At 38.6% G+C, this 26,799-nt stretch overlaps 1 protein-coding gene across 3 annotated transcripts; it reads left to right on the plus strand.

Moving 5' to 3' along the window:
- The first annotated feature begins 1,759 nt into the window (after positions 1-1,759).
- Positions 1,760-26,799, plus strand: tm2d3 (TM2 domain containing 3). 3 transcript variants are annotated; one of them, XM_041226073.1, is made up of 6 exons: positions 1,760-1,918; positions 9,656-9,778; positions 12,944-13,104; positions 21,868-22,042; positions 24,832-24,907; positions 25,782-26,799. In XM_041226073.1, exons 1-6 carry the CDS (start codon positions 1,810-1,812, stop codon positions 25,945-25,947), a joined length of 810 nt encoding a protein of 269 aa, XP_041082007.1. In that variant the 5' UTR covers positions 1,760-1,809; the 3' UTR covers positions 25,948-26,799. The 3 variants fall into 3 exon arrangements, with proteins under 3 accessions (XP_041082007.1, XP_041082008.1, XP_041082009.1); XM_041226074.1 differs by having other exon boundaries at positions 1,761-1,918; positions 9,656-9,748; XM_041226075.1 differs by lacking the exon at positions 9,656-9,778 and having other exon boundaries at positions 1,761-1,918.

Below are 26,799 nucleotides of genomic sequence, written 5' to 3' on the forward strand. Positions count from 1 at the left end.
TAATTGATAAATATAATCTATTAACATGTCTAGTTTTAAAAGCATTCTTAATTTACTGCATTTTTTCACACCTTCCTAAAACTTTTGCACAGTACTAATATATATATATATATATATATATATATATATATATATATATATATATATATATATATATTATTCATGATGGTTTTTATTTTCAGTGTTTCTAACTGTGTATGGTAACCAAAGAGAGCCCACCTCTCAAAAGAAAGTGGCTAAAGGAAGCCTTTCAATATTTTACTTCAGCCACTTAACATGTACATAGCAAGTTTTCCTTGTTTTGAATTATTTACAGGTTATCGAATAAACATAGTAACTACACTTCGATTCATCTGCTGTCTTTACTTGATGGCCAGTTGTAATTAGTAATGTTAAACTATGGCAATGTTGGAATGTAGTTTCTGTTTTGGCCAGGTTACAATATTTACACTAAGATTATGTTTTTTAGAACTAAACAGATATAGAATATTTAGGTTGCTATATGACAGGTGTTATTGTATTCTGAATACACTACAGCAAAAATTATTATTTGGTGGATTGCATAAATATTATGGTACTGTTGCTTTAACTGGAAGAGATACGCGCTGTGATGTTGCTGCTTATTGTGTTCTGTGTATTTTAATTTAGTAAACAAAAGAAAAAAAAAATGTGCCTAAGGAAATAGGGTACAGAGCAAAGAAATCTCGTCTTGGACGTTGTTTGAACACTTTGTGAACCCGGCTAAACTTTACCGACTTACACTGTTGTGCTGTCTGCTGGTGCACACACATTTGCCTTTTACTCTTGGTAGCTTAAAGGATCAGAGTTCGGGTAATCAAATACACAAAAAGGTGCACCCTGTGTATTCAAATAGGAAACTGTTCGAAATCCCATTCTCTATAATAATAAACACTATTAAAACAATATTCATAATGTAAAATAATAACAATCCTTCGCAGAGCTTTATAGCTTGCGTAGCCTCTCCCAGGTCAGCGCCAATCTTGCTGAGTGATACCAGCGAGTCCTGGAAAGATTGTGAATGGCATTTTTGACCTGAACATATCGGATCCCAAATCAAAAAGTTAAATTCGATTGCGTATCTGGGTATCCATCGGGACATCTTACTGTGATACTGGATATGACGTAAACGAAATGTTGAATTCACATCAAATAAAGCTGCTCTTGTATCTGCAAGTCTGGGAAACTGACGCCAAACAAGACAGAATGTTGTTTTTTCTGTTATAATGAAGCCTGCACTCTAAATGTTCGTCTTCTTTTTTGTTCATAATTACATTCTTTATGATGTATTGATTTCAGCGCTTTCCTTTTGGCTTATTGGTTGTTTAGTTGTAGAAAACCCGATTTGTAAAAGAATTGCCGCGGGAGCAAGTACCAACACAGCACTTCTGTACGCAGTATCAGATTCTGACTGTACAACAAACATGACGCGCGGCGGGAAAGTTAGGATTAGTTTGTAATTATGTTTTTAAAAAATGGTTTGTAAATTAATTTATTCAGCTTTTTGAACACTGGACCGTTTTCCTCAGTCTCAAATTAAAGCCGCCCTTACCATTTAGCACAAGACGTTAGCTCACGCAACAGTGACAAATGCGACCCGTGAGGCCAGGATTTCTGTTGCACCAGAAGTACATTATAAAAAAGTAAGGTTAAAATCTGTAGCATTTGCTGTACGCTTTAATTAATTGAGTTCATAATAATAGTGTGACGGTCACTTTAACAGCTAGGGGCGGAGCTCACAGTGGGGACGAGGAAGAAGGATGTGAAGCAGTGTTTGAAGCAGTGTCAAACATGGCTGCGAAAGGTGATCCGCTGAGAGCGTTGAAGGGTTTAAGCGGCATGAGAAGACGCAGACTCGTGATTTTGTTGCTGTTGGGCTTGTGTCTTCAGCCTGTGCAAGGTAGGGAAGGAGCTCGAACAGTGATACTATGACGTCTCAAAGTCGATACGACGGGAAATAGGGAGGAAATGGACACGTAATGTGCATGGTTTGTTTATAAAGCATCCATATATTTACTACCATAACTGTGTTTAGTGAGGACTGTAATTACCATTTGATTAATAATTTAAGTGGTATCTTTGCAGTTAACACAATAAGAAAAAAACCTAAACCAGTAAAATATTTCTCTTCTTTCAACCCTGATGTTGTTACTCGTGTCAGCAGTGTTTCTGGTGGCTTCTTACTGGCTGAAGAATTAGTACAGGGTAATAAGAAACCAGAAATGGCTGCTGCCAGTAGAATTTCTACGGTAAAAGTTCGATTTATTTTTCATGTTTTTCATTTTGGCAGAAGTCCACGTTAGCCTGTGGTTATGTTCAAGGCTGCAGTAAAAGGCATTAGCGTGATGCTGGGCCACACAGTCATGTTTACAACTATTCCTCGATTTCTGTTGCTCCGGTAGTTTGGTCTGCTGTGACGTCACTATACTTTTACAAAGAGCACCTTGTTGACTGACCAGTTTGTTTTAGCAGCAGGGACACAAAGTGACCTTAAACCCTGCATGCCAATAACTTAAGTGAGTATGCTTTTGTGCAACTTGTAGCAGTGACAGGTTGTATTGACATGCTGCAAGATAGCTGCTTGTAATGGCAATGTGAGATTCATCTGTGGTTGGGGTCATTGCATTTCTGTTGTACTAGTCTAGACCAGCTAGTACTGCTGTCTCACTCTTTGTATTGCGTAACTGAACACTTTTATGGCAATAACAATACAGTGGAATTAATAAAGAGATCATTAGTAGAAAATTGTTTCAAAATGAATGTGTTTTCAGATTTGTAATTGAAATTCTCCAATGCCTAGCATGAGTGACGTTATAAGCCTCAAGTAAGTCACAATGCCACTTTTTCTATGTGAACATAGCATAATGTTGGAAAATTTCAAAGCAGAATAACAGTATTTTATTAATATCAAACATGCAGTCAAACCCTTTTAATTTCAGTTTAATAGGACTGAGAAAGAATGATGAAAATAAGCAGCATTTACTTCATCAAAAGTGCACAAATAACCAGCCAAAAATGAGTATGATTTATAACTATCTGATAATTACACTGATAATTAGTGCTGTGTTTGGAGCTGGTTAACTCTCAATGTTAGAGACAATAGATTCTGCTTCATTTGCTAAATGTTTAAACTTTAATATATCTGTAAGCAACCAAAAAAGCCATCTTAATGTCCATCACTCTTTATAAATGATTGCACCATATGTGTTTGTATATAAGACTCTGTGTGTGTGTTTGTGTATTAGATGGTGTGTGTTTGTGTATTACACTGTGTGTGTTTGTGTATAAGACTGTGTGTTGCATCTGTCACAATAGTTACAAACAACATGCAAACCAGTCAGAACTGTAGCATGAAATGTACTAAACAAACACAACTAGGGATGCACATTTGGTAAATTTTTATGAACGTTTAAACACTTTGCAATGTCAACGTTTAAACTATATCTACACACACACACGCTACGGTGGCTCTCAAAAGTATTCACCCCCCCTTGGACTTTTTCACATTTTATTGTGTTACAACATAGAATCAAAATGGATTTAATTAGTTTTTGCCAACACAAAAAAGTCCATAATGTCAAAGTGAAAAATAAAATCTACAAATTGTTCTAAATTAATTACAAATACAAAATGGAAAATAATTGATTGCATAAGTATTCACCCTCTTGAGTCAATATTTGGTAGCGGCACCTTTGGCAGCAATTACAGCCATGAGTCTATTTGGATAAGTCTCTACCAGCTTTGCACATCTGGACACTGCAATTTTTGCCCATTCTTCTTTGCAAAATTGCTCAAGCTCCATCAAGCTGGATGGGGACCTTTGGTGAACAGCAATTTTCAACTCTTTCCACATATTCTCAATTGGATTGAGGTCCGGGCTTTTACTGGGCCACTCCAGGACATTGACCTTTTTGTTTTTAAGCCACTCCAGTGTGGCTTTGGCTGTATGTTTGGGGTCATTGTCCTGCTGGAAGATGAGTCTTCTCCCAAGTCCCAGATCTCTTGCAGACATCAGGTTTTCCTCTAGGATTTCTCTGTACTTTGCTGCATCCATTTTGCCCTCTATCTTCACGAGCTTTCCAGGCCCTAATGCAGAGAAGCATCCCCATAGCATGATGCTGCCACCACCATGCTTCACGGTAGGGATAGTGTTTTCAGGATGATGTGTGGTGTTAGGCTTGCGCCAAACAGCGCTTATTGTTGAGGCCTAAAAGCTCTATTTTGGTCTCATCAGACCATAGAATCTTCTTCCACTTGGTCTCAGAGTCTCTCACATAGCTTCTGGCAAATTAGCCGAGATTTGATGCCAGTGGCTTTCTTTTTGCCACTCTCCCATAAGGGCCAGTTTTGTGAAGCACCGGGATATTGTTGCCTTATGCACAATGTCTCCCAGCTCAGCCATGGAAGACTGACTCTTTAGAGTTGCCATAGGCCTCTTGGTGGCCTCCCTGACTAGTGCCCTTCTCTCCAGAATACTCAGTTTTTGAGGATGGTCTGTTCTAGACAGATTCACAGTTGTGCCATGTTCTCTCCATTTCTTAATAATGGACTTTACTGTGCTCCAGGGGCTATTCAATGCCTTGGAAATGTTCTTGTATCCTACTCCTGATTGGTGCTTTTGCAGAACCTTATTCCGGATTTGCTTTGAATGTTCCTTGGTCTTCATGATGTAGTTTGTTATGAAATGTACTAAACAACTGTGGGAGGTCCCAGAGACAGGTGTATACACCAGAGCTTATTTAGGTGTGTCATAGCAAAGGGGGTGAATCCTTATGCAATCAGTTATTTCCTGTTTTATATCTGTAATTAATTTAGAACAATTTGTAGATTTTATTTTTCACTTTGACATTATGGACTTTCTTGTGTTAATCAATGGCAATAACTCCTAATTAAATCCATGTTGTAACACAATAAAACACAATACAATGTGGAAAAGTCCAAGGGGGGGGTGAATACTTTTGAGAGCCACTGTATATTACATTCTGATAGTGACAGCCCTGTTTAGTATTTTCTAAGCAAATAAACCCTTAACTACACAAAGACTTAACTAGAAACAAAAAACTAAAAAAATAAACATGTACACATCAAAGTATATATTGAAATGTTTGTATTTCTGGTTGTAATTAAAGTTGCTAGTGAAGATAACCCTATATACTATGTACATATTGAACACATTTTTGAATCGTGTAATGTTTTTAGAATAGTGTGTTTCTTAAAGGTTCATTTAAATACAAAAAAACACTGGAACCTATTGTGTTTTTTTGTAGGACTTTTTTGTTTTGTTTAAAAAACATTTCATTGAAGTAAGCTTTGCCCTAAATTCCAATTGAATGGAGGTCAAAAAACCTCAACCACTCATTTGTGTGTGTGTGTGTGTGTGTGTGTGTGTGTGTATATGTATATGTGTATATATATATATATATATATATATATATATATATATATATACACATACACACACACACACACACACACACACACACACACACACACACGGTACCAATTAGAAGTTCGAGTTCACCTGCTTGAAACCAGAACCAGGTTTTTCATGATTTAACTATTTTAACTGTATAAACTTGTCTATAAACACTTAATATTTAATTATATGATAAGTGTACTTATATAAGCTGATAATCATAAATGAATTGCATTCAAAAATGTAATTTTTAAATGGAAATGTAAATCTTGTCAATTTCAATTAAATAGTCACCCAAGCAAGGGGATTTCAGTCTGAAGCCCAAGTCAATTAAAAGTCTGAAATATGTATAACATTGTGTTAAAACAATGACCTAAATATAAAAGTGTCTTTGTTAGATGTTCTCTGAGTTAACTAGAAGGTTACCTAATTAACCTTTTGTCACCAATTATTAACATGTGAGGGTCCATGATTACTATAAATATAGGTAGCATAGGCACAAGTTTGTCATTCCTGAATGTAAGCGAGCAGAAAATGGCAAAATACGCTCAGTTAAGCAAACAAAAAAGACAATCTGTAATTACTTTAAGAAATGAAGGTCAATCTTTAAGACAAATCGTAAGAACTTTGCAAGTGTCTAGCTGCTGTGACCAAGACCATCAAACGATTTGAAGAAACTGGCACTCATGAGGACCGAACAAGGTTAGGCTGGCCAAGGGTGACCTCAGAATCAGAGAACAAGTTCAATCGAGTCACAGGTCTGCGAAACTGGCGAATAACTGCCCCTGAAATAAAAGCTCAGCTAAATGCTACTAGAAGTACAGATGTTTCAGCATCAACTGTTCAGAGGAGATTGCGTGAAGCTGGCCTAACTGGAAGAATTGCTGTAAAAAAAATTTTGTTAAGAGTGCAGAATAAGAGGAAGAGACTTGCCTGGGCCAAAAAAAGCACAGAAACCTGATGTTTGAGGAGTGGAAGTTGGTCTTATGGACCAATGAGTTATAATTTGAAATATTTGGGTCCAACCGTGAGTATTTGTAAGACGCAGAGAGGGTGACCGCATGGGTTCTGCATGTGTGGTTCCACTGTCAAGCATAGAGGAGGCAGTGTCATGGTCTGGGGTTGCTTTGCTGGTGACAGTTGGTGATCTTTACCAAGTCCCTGGCAAGCTCAACCAGTATGGCTATCATAGCATACTTCAGAGGCATGCAGTTCCATCAGGATTACGGCTAGTTGTTTAGTCCATTCTTCAGCAAGGTAATGACCCGAAACACACCTCAAAGTTGTGCAAGAACTATCTAGCGAAGAAGGAAAGTGAACGACAGCTCAATCGAATGACCTGGCCTGCCCAGTCTCCAGACCTCAATGCCATAGAACTTGTATGGGACGAACTGGACAGAAGAGTCAAAGCAAAGCTACCCACAAGTGCCCTACATCTCTGGGAATTGCTGCAGAAAAGCTGGGAAGACATGTTGTGTGATTTCCTGCTGAAACTTGTTAACTGAATGCCTCGTGTTTGTGAGGCTGTTATTAAGACTTAGGGAGGCTATTTGGAGGAATCCAAGATTTGGAGACAATTTTCAATTTTCTTGAACATTGCTTTGATACTCTGTTTTGTTTTTATATAATTTTAATTTAAGTATTTACAAAAACGTGTACGACTTAAAACATTGTCAATTATGAAGAAAATAAACACTAGTTTCCAGCAAGTGTACTCAGACTTTTGACTGGTGCTGTGTGTGTGTTATATATATCACCCGCTGTACAGCGCGAAAGCGAGTTGTGCTTACAATTGAAAAACAGTTGGAAATACTTTCACTTCTGGAAAAGGTATGCTGATTTGAACTCGGCTGTCTCCAAGATAAGCACCAACTAAGACGTAGCTTTACCGTAAACTAATGTGATTCATCTGCATCTCCATCAATTTGCATTTCTTTCCATCTGTTGATGTAGATATCCTTCTGCCCAGTGTTGATATCTGAAGTGCAATGCTGGCTTCAGGGATCGGCTTATTTTGCCTCCCTTGGCCCCGGGGATAAATAAATGATAATGAAATACTTAAGATAGTCTTAAGATTTTATTTTTCTAAAAAATAGTTATAAATTTAGGATTACTTTTTTCATTTATTTATTTATTTATTTATTTATTTATTTATTTTTAACACAGCACCTTCGTAAATGCTTCTATAGATCGATCAATCACCTGTTTGCACCTCGTTACTGAGCGACTGCTGTACTGTGTGTTGAGAAACTGACACTGACAGCACCAGACGGGATGACAGAGGAACACATTCTCTTGGCTGTGTTACCTTGCCGACCATGAAGCTCCGCTGAAATTGACACCGTTGACAAATAAACTGTTTATTTTATTGTACATTACATATGTTGCTATTTAAAAAATGCTGGATGGCTATGAATTACTATCTACAGTAATTAATATACTCACGTACACATGAAGTCTTCACTAATTCCCAATTTAAAGGCCATACATTTCCCTGTAGCCCTCGGGGTGAAATTGTTAGCAAGGTGGATGTTTTTTTTTTAATTAGCAGTGGGAGAAAACCGCTTTAGCAAGTACAGTAGTATTTGCCAGAAGTGACGGACGCAGTATGTAGTAGGTTTAGATGCTAATGAGAGACTAACAAATACAAAAGGAAAACAATGGGTATGCAGATCTTTTCAAGAAAGCTGGGAGAAATGGATTTTATGTTTTTAAACGCTGCAATAACAGTTCTGCTTGTGAAGCATCCACACTGTAATTTGACTGAACAGATGATTTATTTGCACTGCGTGGGACCTTATTTTCCCCCATTATTGCCCACCAATACTGTATTGGTATAACAAAAATGTGTTTTTAAAAAAGTAATTGCATCTTCCAATCACTTAAAATATGCTGACGATAATGTAAAAAAACAACACCAAGCTACAGACAGCGAGTCCCAAGCTTTAAAGCTGGTACTGTTTATAGATAAGAACTCAACTTTATTATGACTATATTGTGATACTGTGTTTTAAGCAACATGCTACGATAATGTTCATTACGGTAATTCTTTGTTTATTAGTTTTAAAATGTTTAGTAAAACGTGACCTATTGTTTGACCTCGTTAGTACAACTGGCCCCTTTGCTAATGACAAGTTCAGTCAGGGCTGTAACACAGTATAAATCTCCACTTTTTTTGTAAAATGACTTTACACTTACTTCAAAAAATGCAGCTCGTTTAATTAAATTCAAACGATAATTTGCATCCTGCACAGAGGGAGAACACAAACGTAAAATGCCATTAAGTGGGGTTGGAGGGGAGATGAAGGGAGGTTTCGGTTCAGAGTGACAGTTTTCTAAGCATTATTTGTGAGTGCTTATTCACCACTGCTACACCCTGTTAGAAAATTGACTTCCCTGTGCTTTTTTAACACGAGACTTGTGAAATTATATGTGTACATTTGTTTTAAGTATTCGCCAAGAGGACTACTGAGACAGACATAACCCTGGAAAATAACCTAGTACTTAGAGGAAAATTGGGTAAATAGTTGCATGTTTCAGTGGCGTTCACTAATTCACAGACTTGGAGGGAATTTTGCTGGAAAAATATAACCAGTTTTTTTTGTTACTCCTTGACAAAAGACACGTCAGACAGGTGCACAATCAATGTGCTGGAAACACTGTGGGAGTCAAGCAGTCAATCACTCTCATATTGTGGTCTTTTCCAAATCTGCAGGGATATTTGCGCAGTATAGGAGAGGCTTTAAAATAATTTTTTTTTTTTTTTTTTTTAATTCTGTGTTGTACTTAGAAAATCTTTCTTTTGGTTTAATAGAAAAGGTCAGATATTTATTGGGAATACTTTTAGCAGCAAGTAAAAAATCAATAACATGGAAATGGTTAGGCACCAATAGTGGAAGACTGGATAGGCATTATATATGACATTTACCTAATGGAAAAATTAAAACTGCAAACAAAAAAGTTTGTAAAATACTGGTCAAAATTAATTATGTTTGTAACACCTCTGAGACCTGACTTTGTACTATGAAGGCAACCCTAAAACTACACACAGACAACAGACAATTTACAACATCGCCCTTACAAATTGTAAATAGTAAAAGATGAAAAAAAAAAACAAAATAGGAAAATTGACTTATTATTTTTTTTTGTCTGAAACAGATGTACAATTGTATGTTACCACCTTCTTTTCCTACTTTTTCTCTCTCTCTCTGGGTTGTGCAGGTTACCTGAGCTCGGAGCAGCACATCACTAACTATGCTCAGGACGTCCCGCAGGCCCACGTCACAGCCACGCCCGCTGCTGCGGCTGTTAAGGGTGAGGCAGCCGGTCCCATCCAGGAAAAGGGTTTGTCACACTGATCAGGCAGCAGAATCAGACTAACGGCAAGCACAATGCTTGGTGTTCAGTCTATTCTGATAATTAGAACAGAGTAAGCTTGCAGTAGTCAGGACTTATCCATTGTTGGGTTGGACGTTTGATGTTTATTGATGATCGGCTAACAATTATCATGCTTATCTTAAGTTCTGCAGAATAACGGACAAAAATTCAAAGGGCATAATAATAGGAGCATGCTATAGACCGCCAGATTCAGACTGTGAGCAAAATAATCTGTTATACAATGACATTAGAAATGCGTGTAGCAAAGGAGAAGCCATACTAATGGGGGATTTCAACTTCCCCCATATAAAATGGGAAAACCCGGTGGGTAGCACAACGGATGAAATTGAAATGGTGGAAATGACAAATGACTGCTTCCTAACACAATTTGTCAAGGCACCGACTAGAGGGGAGGCATGCCTTGATTTAGTCTTTTCAAATAACGAAGACAGAATAACTAAAACGTCAGAGAACTACTAGCAAACTCGGACCACAACATGGTCTCATTTTTGAAGTGTTTTTTAAAACCCCAAAAGTAATGACTAAAGCTAAGGTTTACAATTTTAGAAAAGCAAACTATGAAGGTATGAAACAGAGACTAACAGAAGTAGATTGGAGTAAAATAGAGAAAACATCCACAGAAAAAGGATGGTTGTTCTTCAAAAATGTAGTACTAGAGGCGCAAAACAATTACATCCCTAAAGTAGACAAATCTAAATGTAAAACTAAATTGCCAAAATGGTTTAATAGATCAATTAAAAAAAATATTCAGCGAGAAAAGGCACTTTACAGAGCATTAAAAAGGGACCAAAAAGAAAGTACACAGAAAGAGTACATGGAACCGCAAACGCAAGTCAAAAAAGAAGTTAGAAAGGCCAAGAGAGAAATAGAAATGAACATTGCTAAGGGGGCTAAAACCAATTCCAAAATGTTTTTCCAATATTACAACAGCAAGAGAACATTCAAAGAGGAGGTTAAATGTCTAAGAGATACAAATGGCAAAATCATAGATGAAGAAAAAAAATAGCAAATATATTAAATGATTACTTTTCACAAGTTTTTACAAAGGAAGATACTGACAACATGCCCCACATGTCATCCAGTTCCTATCCAGTTTTAAATAACTTTAGCATAACTGAGGCAGAAGTGTTAAAGGGACTAGGAGCTCTTAAAATAAACAAATCCCCTGGGCCGGATGAGATCCTCCCAATAGTACTCAAAGAAATGAAAGAAGTAATTTACAAACCGCTAACCAAGATCATGCAGCAGTCTCTTGACACAGGGGTGGTACCGACAGACTGGAAAATTGCAAACGTAATACCGATCCACAAAAAGGGAAACAAAACTGAACCAGGTAACTACAGACCAATAAGCCTGACTTCTATTATATGCAAACTTATGGAAACTATAATAAGATCCAAAATGGAAAATTACCTATATGGTAACAGGGTCCTGGGAGACAGTCAAGCATGGTTTTAGGAAAGGGAGATCGTGTCTAACTAACCTGCTTGATTTTTTTGAGGATGCAACATCGATAATGGATAATTGCAAAGCATATGACATGGTTTATTTAGATTTCCAGAAAGCTTTTGATAGTCTCGCACAAAAGATTAATTCTTAAACTGAACGCAGTAAGGATTCAAGGAAACACGTACATGGATTAGGGAGTGGTTAACATGTAGAAAACAGAAAGTACTGATTAGAGGAAAAACCTCAGAATGGAGTGTGGTAACCAGTGGTGTACCACAGGGATCAGTATTAGGTCCTCTGCTATTCCTAATCTACATTAATGATTTAGATTCTGGTATAGTAAGCAAACTTGTTAAATTTGCAGACGACACAAAAATAGGAGGAGTGGCAAACACTTGCAGCAGAAAAGGTCATTCAAAATGATCTAGACAAGATTCAGAACTGGGCAGACACATGGCAAATGACATTTAATAGAGAAAAGTGTAAGGTACTGCATGCAGGAAATAAAAATGTACATTATAAATATATGAGAGATACTGAAATTGGAGAAGGAATCTATGAAAAAGACCTAGGAGTTTTTGTTGACTCAGAAATGTCTTCATCTAGACAATGTGGGGAAGCTATAAAAAAGGCTAACAAGATGCTCGGATACATTGTGAGAAGTGTTGAATTTAAATCAAGGGAAGTAATGTTAAAACTGTACAATGCACTAGTAAGACCTAATCTTGAATATTGTGTGCAGTTCTGGTCATCTCGCTATAAAAAAGATATTGCTGCTCTGGAAGGAGTGCAAAGAAGAGCAACCAGAATTATTCCGGGCTTAAAAGGCATGTCATATGCAGACAGGCTAAAAGAATTGAATCTGTTTAGTCTTGAACAAAGAAGACTACACGGCAACCTAATTCAAGCATTCAAAATTCTAAAAGGTATTGACAGTGTCGACCCAAGGGACTTTTTCAGCCTGAAAAAAGAAACAAGGACCAGGGGTCACAAATGGAGATTAGACAAAGGGGCATTCAGAACAGAAAATAGGAGGCACTTTTTTACACAGAGAATTGTGAGGGTCTGGAATCAACTCCCCAGTAATGTTGTTGAAGTTGACACTCCGGGATCCTTCAAGAAGCTGCTTGATGAGATTTTGGGATCAATAAGCTACTAACAACCAAATGAGCAAGATGGGCCGAATGGCCTCCTCTCATTTGTAAACTTTCTTATTTTCTTAATTTCTGTTGATTGTGAATTTCTCCCAAGTGAGTAGTGCTGGGACAGTTCCATGTGTGGATATCGATTTAAGATTTAGATAAGTATTTGAATATTCTATCATTTTGAAAAACTTCATCAAAGCCATAATATATAATAACCCAATTGACTTGCTTCACAAATATGAAGCAGCACCTGCAACTTTAGGTAGACATCACTGTTTGGTAGCTTGGCTTGCATGCCCGTCCTCACCTTGACTCTTCTTGCTGTCACAACTTTAGCTTTTTAAACAGATGGTCAGAGAGCTGGAGTGTTGATTTCTATTTCAATCCCACACAGACGGAGCTCTTGTTCCACTTCCTTTTTTAGAAATTAATTACCATTAATTCCAGAGAAACCGTAATCCAGTAAAGTTTCACGTATTTATGCATGTTACAAACTCCTCCCCCCTCCCACCCACAGTTCAGATGACCGGCACAACCAGCTACTCTTCCAAGTGTCCGAGCAGAGGGCTCTGCTCCAAGCTGCCTCCAGTCTGCCTGTCCTGCAACACCAGCACCTCCTGCAGATACGGCAAGCCTGCCACGTTCCAGTGCAGCGTCAAGCCAGCTGTGGACTGCGTGGTGAGTATGGGGAGAGGTGCAGTCAGCAGCCAATATCAGATTGATAATAACCAATGCATTGAGAGCACGTCATTGTTAGAATGCAGCAAGCAAAATTAAATGTGTGCACTCTTCACGAAAGCCCTCAAACACAACTGAAAACGTGCATGTGGATGTTGTTACACATAGTGTCGAGAAAACGTTACTAGGTTAAAAAAGACTTCACGATGGATTTTAATACAACTGTATGAGCTAGTATGAGCTAGTGTGGCAAAGTGGGTTGCAGTGCGCAGGTGTAAAGGTGATGCAGTGCTCCGAACAACAAACACAGTTCTGATGAAGTGATGGGTTTTTAATTGTAATCCAAGGGTTGAAACTGACCAACAGAAATGAAATACAGGCAGTACACAACGTGTACTGCTCTGTATAATTAATGCACGGGTCAGTCCCAAATAAAGTACACGATATTCACAAAGGCACACACACACACAATACACATACACGATCACCAGTCCTCAGTGAGTGCAGTAGTGCTTGTAGTAAATGTACAAATTGTCGTGCTCTGGTGCAGTGATGTTCCAGTTACATGCTGGCCTCTGGCTAAAGCTCCAGAATGTGTTAGCCGTCCGATAACAAGAAACATTAGACAAACAAACAAAACACTTGCGATACGATAATAGGGATCCTTCTGGGTTCAATACCTCAACCAAAACGAAGGAACTGATTACGTTGCATCATCTCGTATCTCCTCCAGTCCGTGGCTGCCACATTTCCCTTCCAGGTCGATGAGTTAGTGCACCGAAGCTACGCCCCCTTTCTAGATGACCGACTTCCTTTTAACCCTGTGAATGAAGTGTCAGGCCAAACAGTCCAAGGTACTCCGTTCCCGTTAGTTAGTGCCCTCACAGGTCAGGAGGGACAGCTAGTAATCTAATATATGCATTAGGCTACAAAGAGGGCACCAATAGATGTTTAAGTTTAGGGTTTTGGGTTGATAAGGTGTCTGACTTCAGAATTTCCACCTTAATATTTGAATGCATGGCTACAGTGGCTCTCAAAAGTATTCACCTCCTTGGACTTTCTAAATTTAATTACAAATATAAAACAGAAAATAATTGATTGCATAAGTATTCACCCCCTTTGCTATGACACATCTAAATAAGTTCTGGTGCGACCAATTGTCTTTAGAAGTCACATAATTAGTTGAATGGAGTCCATCTGTGTGCAATTAAGGTGTTTCACATGATTTCAGGTTAAATACACCACAGTTGGTCAGTACATTTCCTAACAAAAACTACATCATGAAAACGAAGGAACATTCAAAGCAAATCCGGACTAAGGTTCTTCAAGAGCACCAATCGGGTAGGCTATAAGAACATTTCCAAGGCATTGAATATCCCCCGGAGCACAGTAATGTCCATTATTTAGAAATGGCGAGAAACTGTGAATCTGTCTAGAACAGGCTGTCCTCAAAAACTGAGTATCCGGGCGAGAATGGCACTAGTCAGGGATGCCACCAAGAGGCCTATGGCAACTCTAAAGGAGTTACAGTCTTCTACGGCTGAGCTGGGTGACACTGCGCATATGGCAACAATAGCCTGGGTGCTTCACAAAACTGGTCTTTATGGAAGAGTGGCAAAAAGAAAGCCATTGTTAAAAAAAACTCACGTCAGATCTCGGCTGGAGTTTGCCGGAAGGCATGTGGGAGACTCTTGAGGCCAAGTGGGAGAAAATCCTATGGTCTGATGAAACTTGGAGCCGCTGATTCAAAATCAGTGCCATTCTGAGACATGGGGGAGGGGAGGAGCCAACAGCACAACAGAACAATGCACCTATAAACGAGGCAGTCTTCCCAGCGACAGCGAGTAGAAGCGACAGCGTGGGAGAAGTACAGGCGTGGAGAAGTGCAGAGCAGTTTAGAAGCAGTTTGAAAGCAGGTTGACAGCTGCAGAAGAAACTAAACTTGAAAAAAAGAAAAAAAAATTAACATGGTCTTCAAGCCAGTAATCTGTGACACCTGCATGATGTGGGAAATCCAAGAAAATCCAGCAGAGCTAAACCAAGTGTGCATGAAGTGCTGCACGACCTAGGACTTAATCTAGTAAGTATGCTAGAAATGGAGCTGGAAGAAATGAGACAGCAACAGGATCCTGAGGAGCTGGCACACCCACAATTCATAGACGTCTGGACCACCCCTAACAGACTGAAAGCCACCAGGGAGATGAAGGTCAGAACAGCTGGGTTCAGGTAGGCAGAAGCAGGGACAAAAAGAAACTTTGACAAACACAACCACCAGAAATTAAAACATCCAACACATTTGAGCCACTCAGAATTTTGATGAGCAAAACCAATATCAAGAGAACGAAAGGAACAACAACCAGGCACTATTAACAGTGGTGACCAGACAGCAAAAAGAAGGGAGGTCATGATTGTTGGGGACTCCATATTGAGAAACACAGCAAGTCCAGTTTGCAGTTTGGACCCCCTTACTACAATGGTGTGCTGCCTTCAAGGAGCCACGCACATCACTGAGAACCTGGACAGGTTCCTAAAATGAACAGGAGATGACCCGGTAGTAGTCGTCTACATCGGTACAAACAGCATTGGAAGAGACAGACCAAAATCCCTGCAAAACAAATTCAGAGAGCTAGGAAAGAAATTAAAAGACAAGACCAAAACCAGTATTTTCTGGGATACTGCCGGCACCTTGCAAAGGACCATGGACAGCTGGAAATAATTTATCTAAACGCATGGCTGAAGACGTGGTGCACACGGAAAGGCTTCACCTATCTTGATCATTGGACCACATTCTACAACAAGGACTATCTGTATAGACGGGACGGACTGCACTTAAATAAAAAGGGGAACCAGTCTACTTGGAGAAAAGATCTTCGAGCAGGTTCAGAAGCATTTAACCTAGAAAGGAAGGAGGGAGAAATCAACAAAAAAAACAGAAGGGAGACCGCATCAAAACAAGGATAACAACTCAGGTAAGACAACCAGAAAATAAAGCCGAATCAATATGGGTCAGAATAACAGACAAAAATTCAAAGGGCATAATAATAGGAGCATGCTATAGACCTCCAGATTCAGACGGTGAGCAAAATAATCTGTTATGCAATGATGTTAGAAATGCGTGTAGTAAAGGAGACGCCATACTAAATAGGGGATTTCAACTTCCCCCATATAAAATGGGAAAACGCGGTGGGTAGCACAATGGACGAAATTGAAATGGTGGAAATGACAAATGACTGCTTCCTAACAAAAAATTTTAAGGGACTGACTAGAGGGGAGGCATGCCTTGATTTAGTCTTTTCAAATAACGAAGACAGAATATCTAAAACAGAGGTCAGAGAACCACTAGCAAACTCGGACCACAACATGGTCTCATTTGAAGTGTTTTTTAAAACCCCAAAAGTAATGACTAAAGCTAAGGTTTACAATTTTAGAAAAGCAAACTATGAAGGTATGAAACAGAGACTAACAGAAGTAGATTGGAGTAAAATAGAGAAAACATCCACAGAAAAAGGATGGCTGTTCTTCAAAAATGTAGTACTAGAGGCGCAAAACAATTACATCCCTAAAGTAGACAAATCTAAATGTAAAACTAAATTGCCAAAATGGTTTAATAGATTAATTAAAAAACATATTCAGCGAAAAAAGGCACTTTACAGAGAGTTAAAAAAGGACCAAAAAGAAAGTACACAGAAAGAGTACACAGAACTGCAAACTCAAGTCCAAAAGGAAGTTAGAAAGGAAAAGAGAGAAATAGAAATGAACATTGCTATGGGGGCTAAACCCAATTCCAAAATGTTTTTCCAATATTACAACAGCAAGAGAACATTCAAAGAGGAGGTTAAATGTTTAAGAGATACAAATGGCAAAATCATAGATGAAGAAAAAAAAATAGCAAATATATTAAATGATTACTTTTCACAAGTTTTTACAAAGGAGGATATGGACAACATGCCCCACATGTCAACCAGTTCCTATCCAGTTTTTAAATAACTTTAGCATAACTGAGGCAGAAGTGTTAAAGGGACTAGGAGCTCTTAAAATAAACAAATCCCCTGGGCCAGATGAGATCCTCCCAATAGTACTCAAAGAAATGAAAGAAGTAATTTACAAACCGCTAACCAACATCATGCAACAGTCTCTTGACACAGGGGTGATACCGACAGACTGGAAAATTGCAAACGTAATACCGATCCACAAAAAGGGAAACAAAACTGAACCAAGTAACTACAGACCAATAAGTGTGACTTCTATTATATGCAAACTTATGGAAACTATAATAAGATCCAAAATGGAAAATTACCTATATGGTAACAGTATCCTGGGAGACAATCAACATGGTTTTAGGAAAGGGAGATTGTGTATAACTAACCTGCTTGATTTTTTGAGGATGCAACATTGATAATGGATAATTGCAAAGCATATGAAATGGTTTATTTAGATTTCCAAAAAGCTTTTGAGAAAGTCCTGCATTAAAGATGAGTTCTCAAACTGAATGCAGTAGGGATTCAAGGAAACACATGTACATGCATTAGGGAGTGGTTAACATGTAGAAAACAGAAAGTACTGATTAGAGGAGAAACCTCAGAATGGAGTGTGCTAACCCGTGGACTACTACAGGGATCAGTATTAGGTCCTCTGCTATTCCTAATCTACATTAATGATTTAGATTCTGGTATAGTAAGCAAACTTGTTAAATTTGCAGATGACAGAAAAATAGGAGGAGTGGCAAACACTTGCAGCAGCAAAGGTCATTCAAATCTAGACAAGATTCAGAACTGGGCAGACACATGGCAAATGGCATTTAATAGAGAGAAGTGTAAGGTACTGCACGCAGGAAATAAAAATGTGCATTATAAATATAATATGGGAGATACTGAAATTGGAGAAGGAATCTATGAAAAAGACCTAGGAGCTGTTGTCGACTCAGAAATGTCTTCGTCTAGACAGTGTGGGGAAACTATAAAAAAAAAAAAAAGGCCAACAAGGGTCTGGAATCAACTCCCCAGTAATTTTGTTGAAGCTGACACCCTGGGATCCTTCAAGAAGCTGCTTGATGAGATTCTGGGATCAATAAGCTACTAACAACCAAACGAGCAAGATGGACCGAATGACCTCCTCTTGTTTGTAAACTTTCTTGTGTTCTTATGATGGAGCAAAGTACAGAGAAATCCTGATGGAAAACCTACTGAAGTCTGCAAGAGACCTGGGACTTGAGAGAAGATTCAACTTCCAGCAGGACAGTGACCCCAAACATACAGCCAAAGCCACACTGGAGTGGCTTAAAAACAAAAAGGTCAATGTCCTGGAGTGGCCCAGTAAAAGCCCGGACCTCAATCCAATTGAGAATATGTGGAAAGAGTTGCAAATTGCTGTTCACCAAAGGTCCCCATCCAACTTGACAGAGCTTGAGCAATTTTGCAAAGAAAAATGGGTAAAAATTGCAGTGTCCAGATGTGCAAAGCTTGTAGAGACTTATCCAAATAGACTTATGGCTGTAATTGCTGCTAATGGTGCCTCAACCAAATATTGACTCAAGGAGGTCAATATTTATGCAATCAATTAGTTTCTGTTTTGAATTTGTAATTAATTTAGAACAATTTATAGATTTTATTTTTCCATTTGACATTATGGACTTTTTTTGTGTTGATCAGTGGCAAAAACTCCTACTTTAGTCCATTTTGATTCCATGTTGTAACACAATAAAATGTGGTAAAGTCCAAGGGGGGTGAATACTTTTAAGAGCCACTGTATGTGACTGATTGATCATTTTTCACTTGGTCTGATGTTGTCATTATCTGTTAATAAAATGAACATTAATACAACACTAGATTTTGACCATGTCTCTGTCATCCATCTCTGTGACGTTTCCATTTTTACTTGGCTTGAAGTGTTTTTCCAGTTTTGATGAGACTTGGTTAGTACAGTTTGAGTGTAAGGGTGTGTTCTTGTGAATGTGTGGGTTGCAGTGCGTAGTGAAAGGGTGATCCTGGTGCTCCAAACAAGGACAAACACAGAGTTCACAGTTCAAGTTCTTTATTTAATTTTCTTGACAGTTTCCTTGACTGGTTTTAAATTATATAGCTGGCTCTACCCAACAGTGGGTATTGCCAGTGCCAAAACAAGGAGTTTCAGTCCCGAAATAATAATTACAAAAAGTACAGACACAGTACAAACACGTCGCTGGACAGTGCGTGCTCTTTATGTAGGTGCAGTGCTGGAAACGGTGATGCTGTTTAAGTGCAGGTGCGGTGAAGTTCGGGTGAATCGCTGGCCCAAGGCTGCAGCTCCCAGATCCGTTCTTAATCAGTCTGGCGAAGACAAAGCACACACGGTTGCAAACAAGACAAAAACACTTAACTCAGGTTCTGAACAGTCCTTGTTTCCTCCCGTCATCCACAAGAAAGGAACCGTTTACGGCGTCACATCCCCCTAAAGTACCCTTGATTCTGATTAATTCGCTCTTTGTCACAGTGCTGGACCCTGCTCGTATTTATATCATGTTTCATTTTGTACTGTTGTTGAGTGTAAGGGGTTGTCACAAAGACGACTGGAGTGGGGGACGTCAGACCGCAAACAGGAGCCAGGAAATAAACAAAGAGAGGTGGAGTTTGGTGAAGCTGAGTGAATAGTCTCGCTCAGCATTTAATAATAGATGGACAGAAAATAAAAGGTTGCAAGAGAGACAAAAACACAGGAAACGGCACATTCGCCAAATTAAAGATACAAACAAAATGGACTAACACTAAACAAACAAGGTGAGCTGATATTTTAACTACTATTATTATTATTACCTCAATCTCCAATCCCGTTATCCACTCACCAAACACACAACCCGGAGTGAGTGAAAACATGCTGCTTTTAGCAGCTGTACCAAGACTTGATTGCTAATCAATCATTCAGCGGGAGTCATGGTACAACTGCACGTAAATTAATAAAGTGCGATTTCCCCGTGCTCACATATTATTACTTTTTACTTGCACGTAAAGTGCTGTGCAATCCTTGTGCCTAAATATAAAGATACATTTTAAACACTCGTGTTACACAGACCCGTTTATGTCCCGTGTACCAATGACTACACCAACATTAACACACAACATACAACACAAAATACACACAGAGACAGGCACTTTGCCACAGGGCTGGAACCCACATGTTTCAGATATACAGGGTGTAGGTCATGAGGTTATGAAACTCATCAACTTACTAGCTGAATCCTGGCTTTAACCACAATATTCCTTCTTGATGGGGGTATTATTCCTGGTGAGTAACCCTACTGCATGTTGTGATCTGATGTCTCTATAGGGGTGTGCAGTTCGTATCGCCAGGGGCAACACGATTTGTGACATGGACAGCTAGTTTTGCCGTTATACTTTGTCCATCGGGCAAAGTTTTTATTCATTTATTTATTTATTTGTCGTATGTTTGTTCTGTTGCTAGAAAGACGGTCTGGGTATATGTGTAGAGAGCCACACAAGTTTCTGAAAACTGAATTGCAGAAGTTTAGCGCCAAAGCACACATTTTAAAAAGTGTTTACAACCCACCCCTGTGGAAGATGCTAATCTTCTATTGGTTACAAAGAAAATGGCTGCAAAGAGAGCCTCTGGCAATGCACAGATTACTCTTACGTTTAAGGTGTTGTTTACATTTTTTTTGTAAATTTCTGAACATGAACATAAGAACATAAAGTTTACAAACGAGAGGAGGCCAGTCGGTCCATCTTGCTCGTTTGGTTGTTAGTAGCTTATTGTTAGTACTTTATTGATCCCAGAATCTCATCAAGCAGCTTCTTGAACCTGACATTTATGTAAGTGCTGCAATCTACACCGTAGTGGCCAAGGTATTAGTGGATTAGAAAAAATCGTGTTGTGTAACATGGTCAATTTACTTGTTGGGATGTTTTTAAAAAAAAAAAAAAAAGTAAAGTTTATGTTTAGAAGCATATCAAGAAAAACTGTGCCAAAAAATTTTATTTTTCAAAATAAAATAGACTAAATCTCTAGGCAGTGTGTTTATGTATTAATTAATTTATGTACCAGTATTTATTTTATAAATTAAAAAATTTCAGCAGGGTATGAAACCAGGATCACCCTGCTGCAGCAGTGTTTCAGTTAGCTCCCATGGGACATTTAGCTGTAAAATGTTGTACTGTTAAAAAAAAAAAAAAAAAAAAAAATTGTCTTTGCAGCATTTGATGGAGCCTACTGTAAATATTGCTGCATTTTGGTAGAAAAAATGCTGAGAAAATTGACCAATTTATACACAAGTCCTTTAAAAATCTGGGGTTCAACAGTTACAAAACTGGAAACGCCAAGAAAAATCAGAATTCCACAAAGCAGTGTAGTTGGCTATGATTTCATATCTGTGATGCAACAAACTGAAACCTCTGTACACCAGGAGTTTGATTCAGCTTATACAGAGAGTGGAAAAAACAGGCAGAAGCTGTTTTTATATTTGCACTGAAAGGAACATTTTTAAAGTATGTTATACTTCACAGGAAACATTTTGTGTATCTTGAAGTATTTAGTGAACCAGTCAAGCTACAAGGCTAGACCCACCCCTGTTACTCACTAATTGATTGATTGTGTTCACTGTCAAATAAATCCTACAAGTTATATTCTACTTTTTGGTGTTTTGTGCGACGGGAAGGGGGCAAGAAGATTATCAAGAAAGACAAGTAGTTTTTTTCTGGCATTTTATCCCTTGAACAACAAATTGTTTTCAAATCTTTTGCACACCCCTTCTACCCTGTCCTGTTTTCCCTGCAGGATGAGTCAGGACAGCCACAGAAGACATTCCCTTTTCTGATGAAGTGCCAGTTCTGCTGGCAGCTGCCCCCCTCTCAGTACAGGTGTAGCGAGTCTACCAGCTGCATGACCGTCTCCTGCCCCCGCAAGCGCTACAACGCCACCTGCAGTGTGCTGGACCACGTCCACTGCCTGGGTATGTACCACTGCCACTGCAGCATTGTGCTTGAGACAGCCTGGTTTTAAAGTGATTGCAGCTAACAATCATAAATCTTACTGACATAGCATGTCATCATAAGTCTTACTTAGCCAAAGCATCTGACATGGTTTATTTAGATTTCCAGTAAGCTTTTCACAAAGTCCCGCATAAAAGATTTTAGATTCTGGTAAAGTAAGTAGGGATGCACCGAATCCAGGTTTCGGATTCGGCCCGAATACCTACTTTTTGAGCAGGGTTCGGATTCGGTCGAATATATGGGATTCGGTCATCCAAATCCTATATCTGCCCAGACGCACATCCATATTAATACATCCCTCCTCCAACCTCCAACCAATGTTCTAAATAAAAGACACAAATCCGGTATTGGACATAACTTATATTTAATAACGAGCATGTTTGATGAACTCTGAACACAGTGTGTGTGTAACACATAGAAAACGTGGGTTTTATTTTGCAGGGAGATTCTGGTCACTCATCACGGTAATTTTTTCCTCAATGCTCCGTATTGCTTCAAATTGTTTTATACAATAAACAATAATATCTATCAAAGTAGCGCAACATCATAATTATAGATTGCTTTGCACTCACCTGCACTCTTTCATTTAACCTTGTGGCAGGTTAAATTGTGGCAGGTTATTGCTTTACACAGCCCCGCCCAGTCAGAGACTCAGAAAGCCAATCAGCTGGTATGTACTTTTGGTAACTATTAAGTAAAACAATTCAATTAATTTAGCAACAATTTGCACAATTCACACTTGCTTTACTGAATACATTGCCATTTACAGAGGTGAGTTACAAAACCTGACTTAGTGTCCCGAGATTCTGGAACCTGTTGATAACCTTACTGTCAGATCAGGTGATACAGGTTGAAACGTCATTAACCCTTTTATGTCCATTTATTCAGCGTTTGTGAGGCGTGTCGGGTCCAATTTATTTTCACACGCACTGTTTTTTTTTTCCCCAGAGGAAAATAGGTTTAAAACGCATTGCATGGAAAAACGACATCAGTACTGCATCTCCAGCCAAGCCCCACCCCTTGTTCACTGTATTTTTCACATACCTCTTTTTATAGACGTGCATACAGATAAATGCTCTCCTGATCACTCGTTTTATCACCAAACTCTTCAATAATGCGAGCCAAGTCATTATTACTATAACATCTTAAAAAGCTCTGCAAATGTCTGTGATATTCTGACATCTTATCTCAGTGGTGTAGCTGCTAGCTCTATTGCTCACACGTCCCATTTTTTCGGCTTCATTCGGCTCCTGTCTGTCTCACTCGGCCATTGAATTGTTTTCTCTGCTCTTTCCAGAGAAAAAACAACTAGAGACCTGTGCTTTATGTCTGTTTGACATTGGACTGGAAAGGGAAAATCGTAATGTCAGATCTGGTCTGACATAGGACTGTAAGGGGTTAAAGAAAATAGAGGGTTATGGCAAAAATGCAGCTCTAAACGGTTCTGTATTTTGACTTTTCTGTTGAGGGGGGAGGGGGCTAGCGGTAAATTGTGTACGTTTCAAAGTGAAATCTTATTCAGGGATCTATTTCCATTCAGCCATAAAAATACTATTAACTAAAAGGCTCAAAACTATAGATTGTCAGATACTTACAAGGGATGCACACAATCTGTTTTTCATCCAACAGTTTCCTTCAGTTTTCTTAACAGTTTTTGTAGATTTGGTATTCGGTATTTGGCCAAATCTTTTGAGATGGATTTGGTATTCGGGTGAATCCCAAAAACCTGGATTCGTTGCATCCCTAATAGTAAGCAAACTTCATTAAAGGTCATTAAAAATGTTCTAGACAGCATTCAGAACTGGGCAGACACGTGGCAAATGACATTTAATAGAGAAAAGTATAAGGTACTGCACGCAGGAAATAAAAAAGTGCATTATAAATATCATATGGGAGATACTGAAATTGAAGAAGGAATCTATAGAAAAAGACCTAGGAGTTTATGTTGACTCAAATGTCTTCATCTAGACAATGTGGGGAAGCTATAAAAAAGTCCAACAAGATGCTTGGATATATAGTGAAAAGTGTTCAATTTGAAATCAAGGGAAGTAATGTTATAAAACTTTCCAATGCATTAGTAAGACCTCATCTAGAATATTGTGTGCAGTTCTGGTCACCTCGCTATAAAAAAGATATTGCTGCTCTAGAAAGAGTGCAAAGAAGAGCAACCAGAATTATTCCGGGTTTAAAAGGCATGTCATATGCAGACAGGCTAAAAGAATTGAATCTGTTCAGTCTTGAACAAAGAAGACTATGCAGCGACTTAATTCAAGCATTCAAAATTCTAAAAGGTATTGACACTGTCGACCTAAGGGACCAGGGGTCAGAAATGGAGATTAGATAAAGGGGCATTCAGAACAGAAAATAGGAGGTTGTTGAAGCTGACACCTTAGGATCCTTCAAGAAGCTGCTTGGTGAGATTCTGGGATCAATAAACTATTAACAACCAAATGAGCAAGATGGGCTGAATGGCCTTCTCCCGTTAAAATAGGAAAGTAATGTTAAAACTTTCCAATGCATTAGTAAGACCTCATCTAGAGTATTGTGTTCAGTTCTGGTCACTTTACTACAAAAAGGATATTGCTTCTCTAGAAAGAGTGCAAAGAAGAGCAACCAGAATTATATGCCATGCACAATATAGGATCTTGGTTTGTTATTATTAAGGCTCTGGTGATCTGACCTCTTGAATGGATCTTGGTTTTCTCAGTATTTTAAAGGTTGAAAGATCTGACCTCTGTCTCCTCCACAGGGAACCGGGAATTCCACAAAATGCTTTACTGCAACTGGACAGGGGGTTACAAGTGGTCAACCGCACTGGCTCTAAGGTAAGTAATCATACATTGGAGCCAGGATGTGGGGTTTTCATTACACACAAATACATTTAGAAATATATCTGGATATCTGTTCATTTCTAGCTGAAAAAAACAGCCTTTACTATAGCAAGTGGCTACTGTCTACAGTATATCACAAATGAAACGGCAGATAGCAACTGTCTGGAGTCTTCAGACCATTTTAACCCCTTAAGTTCAATGTGGACTAAATTCACAACCATGAAAGAAGAGGAGGAAGTTGATCAATAATTTATTAAGCTTTTTTTTTTTTTAGATTATGGCTAGAAGGCTAGAAAAAAATTCAATAGCAGCAAATGACATCAACAATTACTTTGAACTTTAAACACATGCTTTTTTGTGTGCTGGGCCTAGAATACAGAAGGCACAATGAACCTGTCTCAAGCACCTACTGTACACAGTAGGTGCTTGATACAGTGAAAAGTGTAAGGTACTGCATGCAGGCAATGAAAATGTGCATTATAAATATCATATGGGAGATACTGAAATTGAAGAAGGAATTACAAAAAAGACCTAGGAGTTTATGTTGACTCAGAAATGTCTTCATCTGGACAATGTGGAGAAGCTATAAAAAAGCCAACAAGATGCTTGGATATATAGTGAAAACTGTTCAATTTGAAATCAAGGAAAGTAATGTTATTGAAGCTGACACCTTGGGATCCTTCAAGAAGCTGCTTGATGAGATTCTGGGATCAATAAGCTATTAACAACCAATTGAGCAAGATGGGCTGAATGGCCTCCTCGTTTGTAACCTTTCTTATGTTCTTGTTCTTAATTTCTTTGGACACAGGGATAGAGGATGATATCTGTTGCAAGGCCTGTCTCACCCTTGTCTCCCCCTCTCTTACAGCATCACTCTGGGTGGGTTTGGTGCTGATCGCTTCTACCTGGGTCAGTGGAGGGAGGGTCTGGGGAAGCTATTCAGTTTCGGAGGTCTGGGGATCTGGACTCTGATCGACGTGCTGCTCATTGGAGTAGGCTACGTGGGGCCGGCCGATGGTTCCCTCTACATCTGAGCCAATGAGGGAACCAAGGAGCCAACTGCAGTGACTACCTCCAAACTGCCACCTTTTTCTACTTGACTTGGTTTATTTTATAGTTTTAAATTAATCTTGCATGATGTGAAGAAAAACATAATCATGGACTTTTTCGCTACCTAAAATGCTTTTCTTAAGTTGATTATTATTTCAAAACCTGGAATATTTTTCTCAATCTTAAAATGAGAGCTGGGGGAGGAAGACAAGGCCACAATTAGATGGACTGTTCATGCTGCAGTTTCCCCCTGCTGTTCTATGGAACACTGTCTTTGCAGTCCTCCAGTCTTGTAAATATTTGTAAAGTATGTATATAATCCAGTGTATCGGGTTGGACCCAAGTGCAATCTAAAAGAGGTATGGGAGGCTAGGAGTGTATGATAAAAGTTTTTGTCATATACAAACTGTCACAATTTGTAACAATTCAGGTCAGTTGTTATGGTTACCATGTAGAGTGTGTGATAGGTAGATGTGATCAGTACATAAGATGCATATTTGAATCGGAACCATCAGTATGTATTTATAACCTGGAATAGTGAGCTGTTGGAAAGCTTTGTAAAGTACTTCTGTTTAACACTGCTCTTGGGTACTCTAAACTGAATACGTTTCACTTGAAAGAAAGAAACTTCATCGTGATCAGATAAAGCATCATGCAACTTTTGATTTAGTTTATAGCATCTTAAACCAGGTATAGAGAATATACAAGCCCATATTGCCCATATTGCCCGTATTGCAAGACTCGGTGAAGCAATATTTAATACAATTTGTACTTGTCTTTTGAGAATAATTTTGGACAGTTTCTGTGAAATGTATTGAAATAAAAAGTACTGCTTA

The sequence above is a fragment of the Polyodon spathula genome, chromosome 24 (genome assembly GCF_017654505.1).
Source record: "Polyodon spathula isolate WHYD16114869_AA chromosome 24, ASM1765450v1, whole genome shotgun sequence".
In the NCBI taxonomy this organism is placed as follows: Eukaryota; Metazoa; Chordata; class Actinopteri; order Acipenseriformes; family Polyodontidae; genus Polyodon; species Polyodon spathula.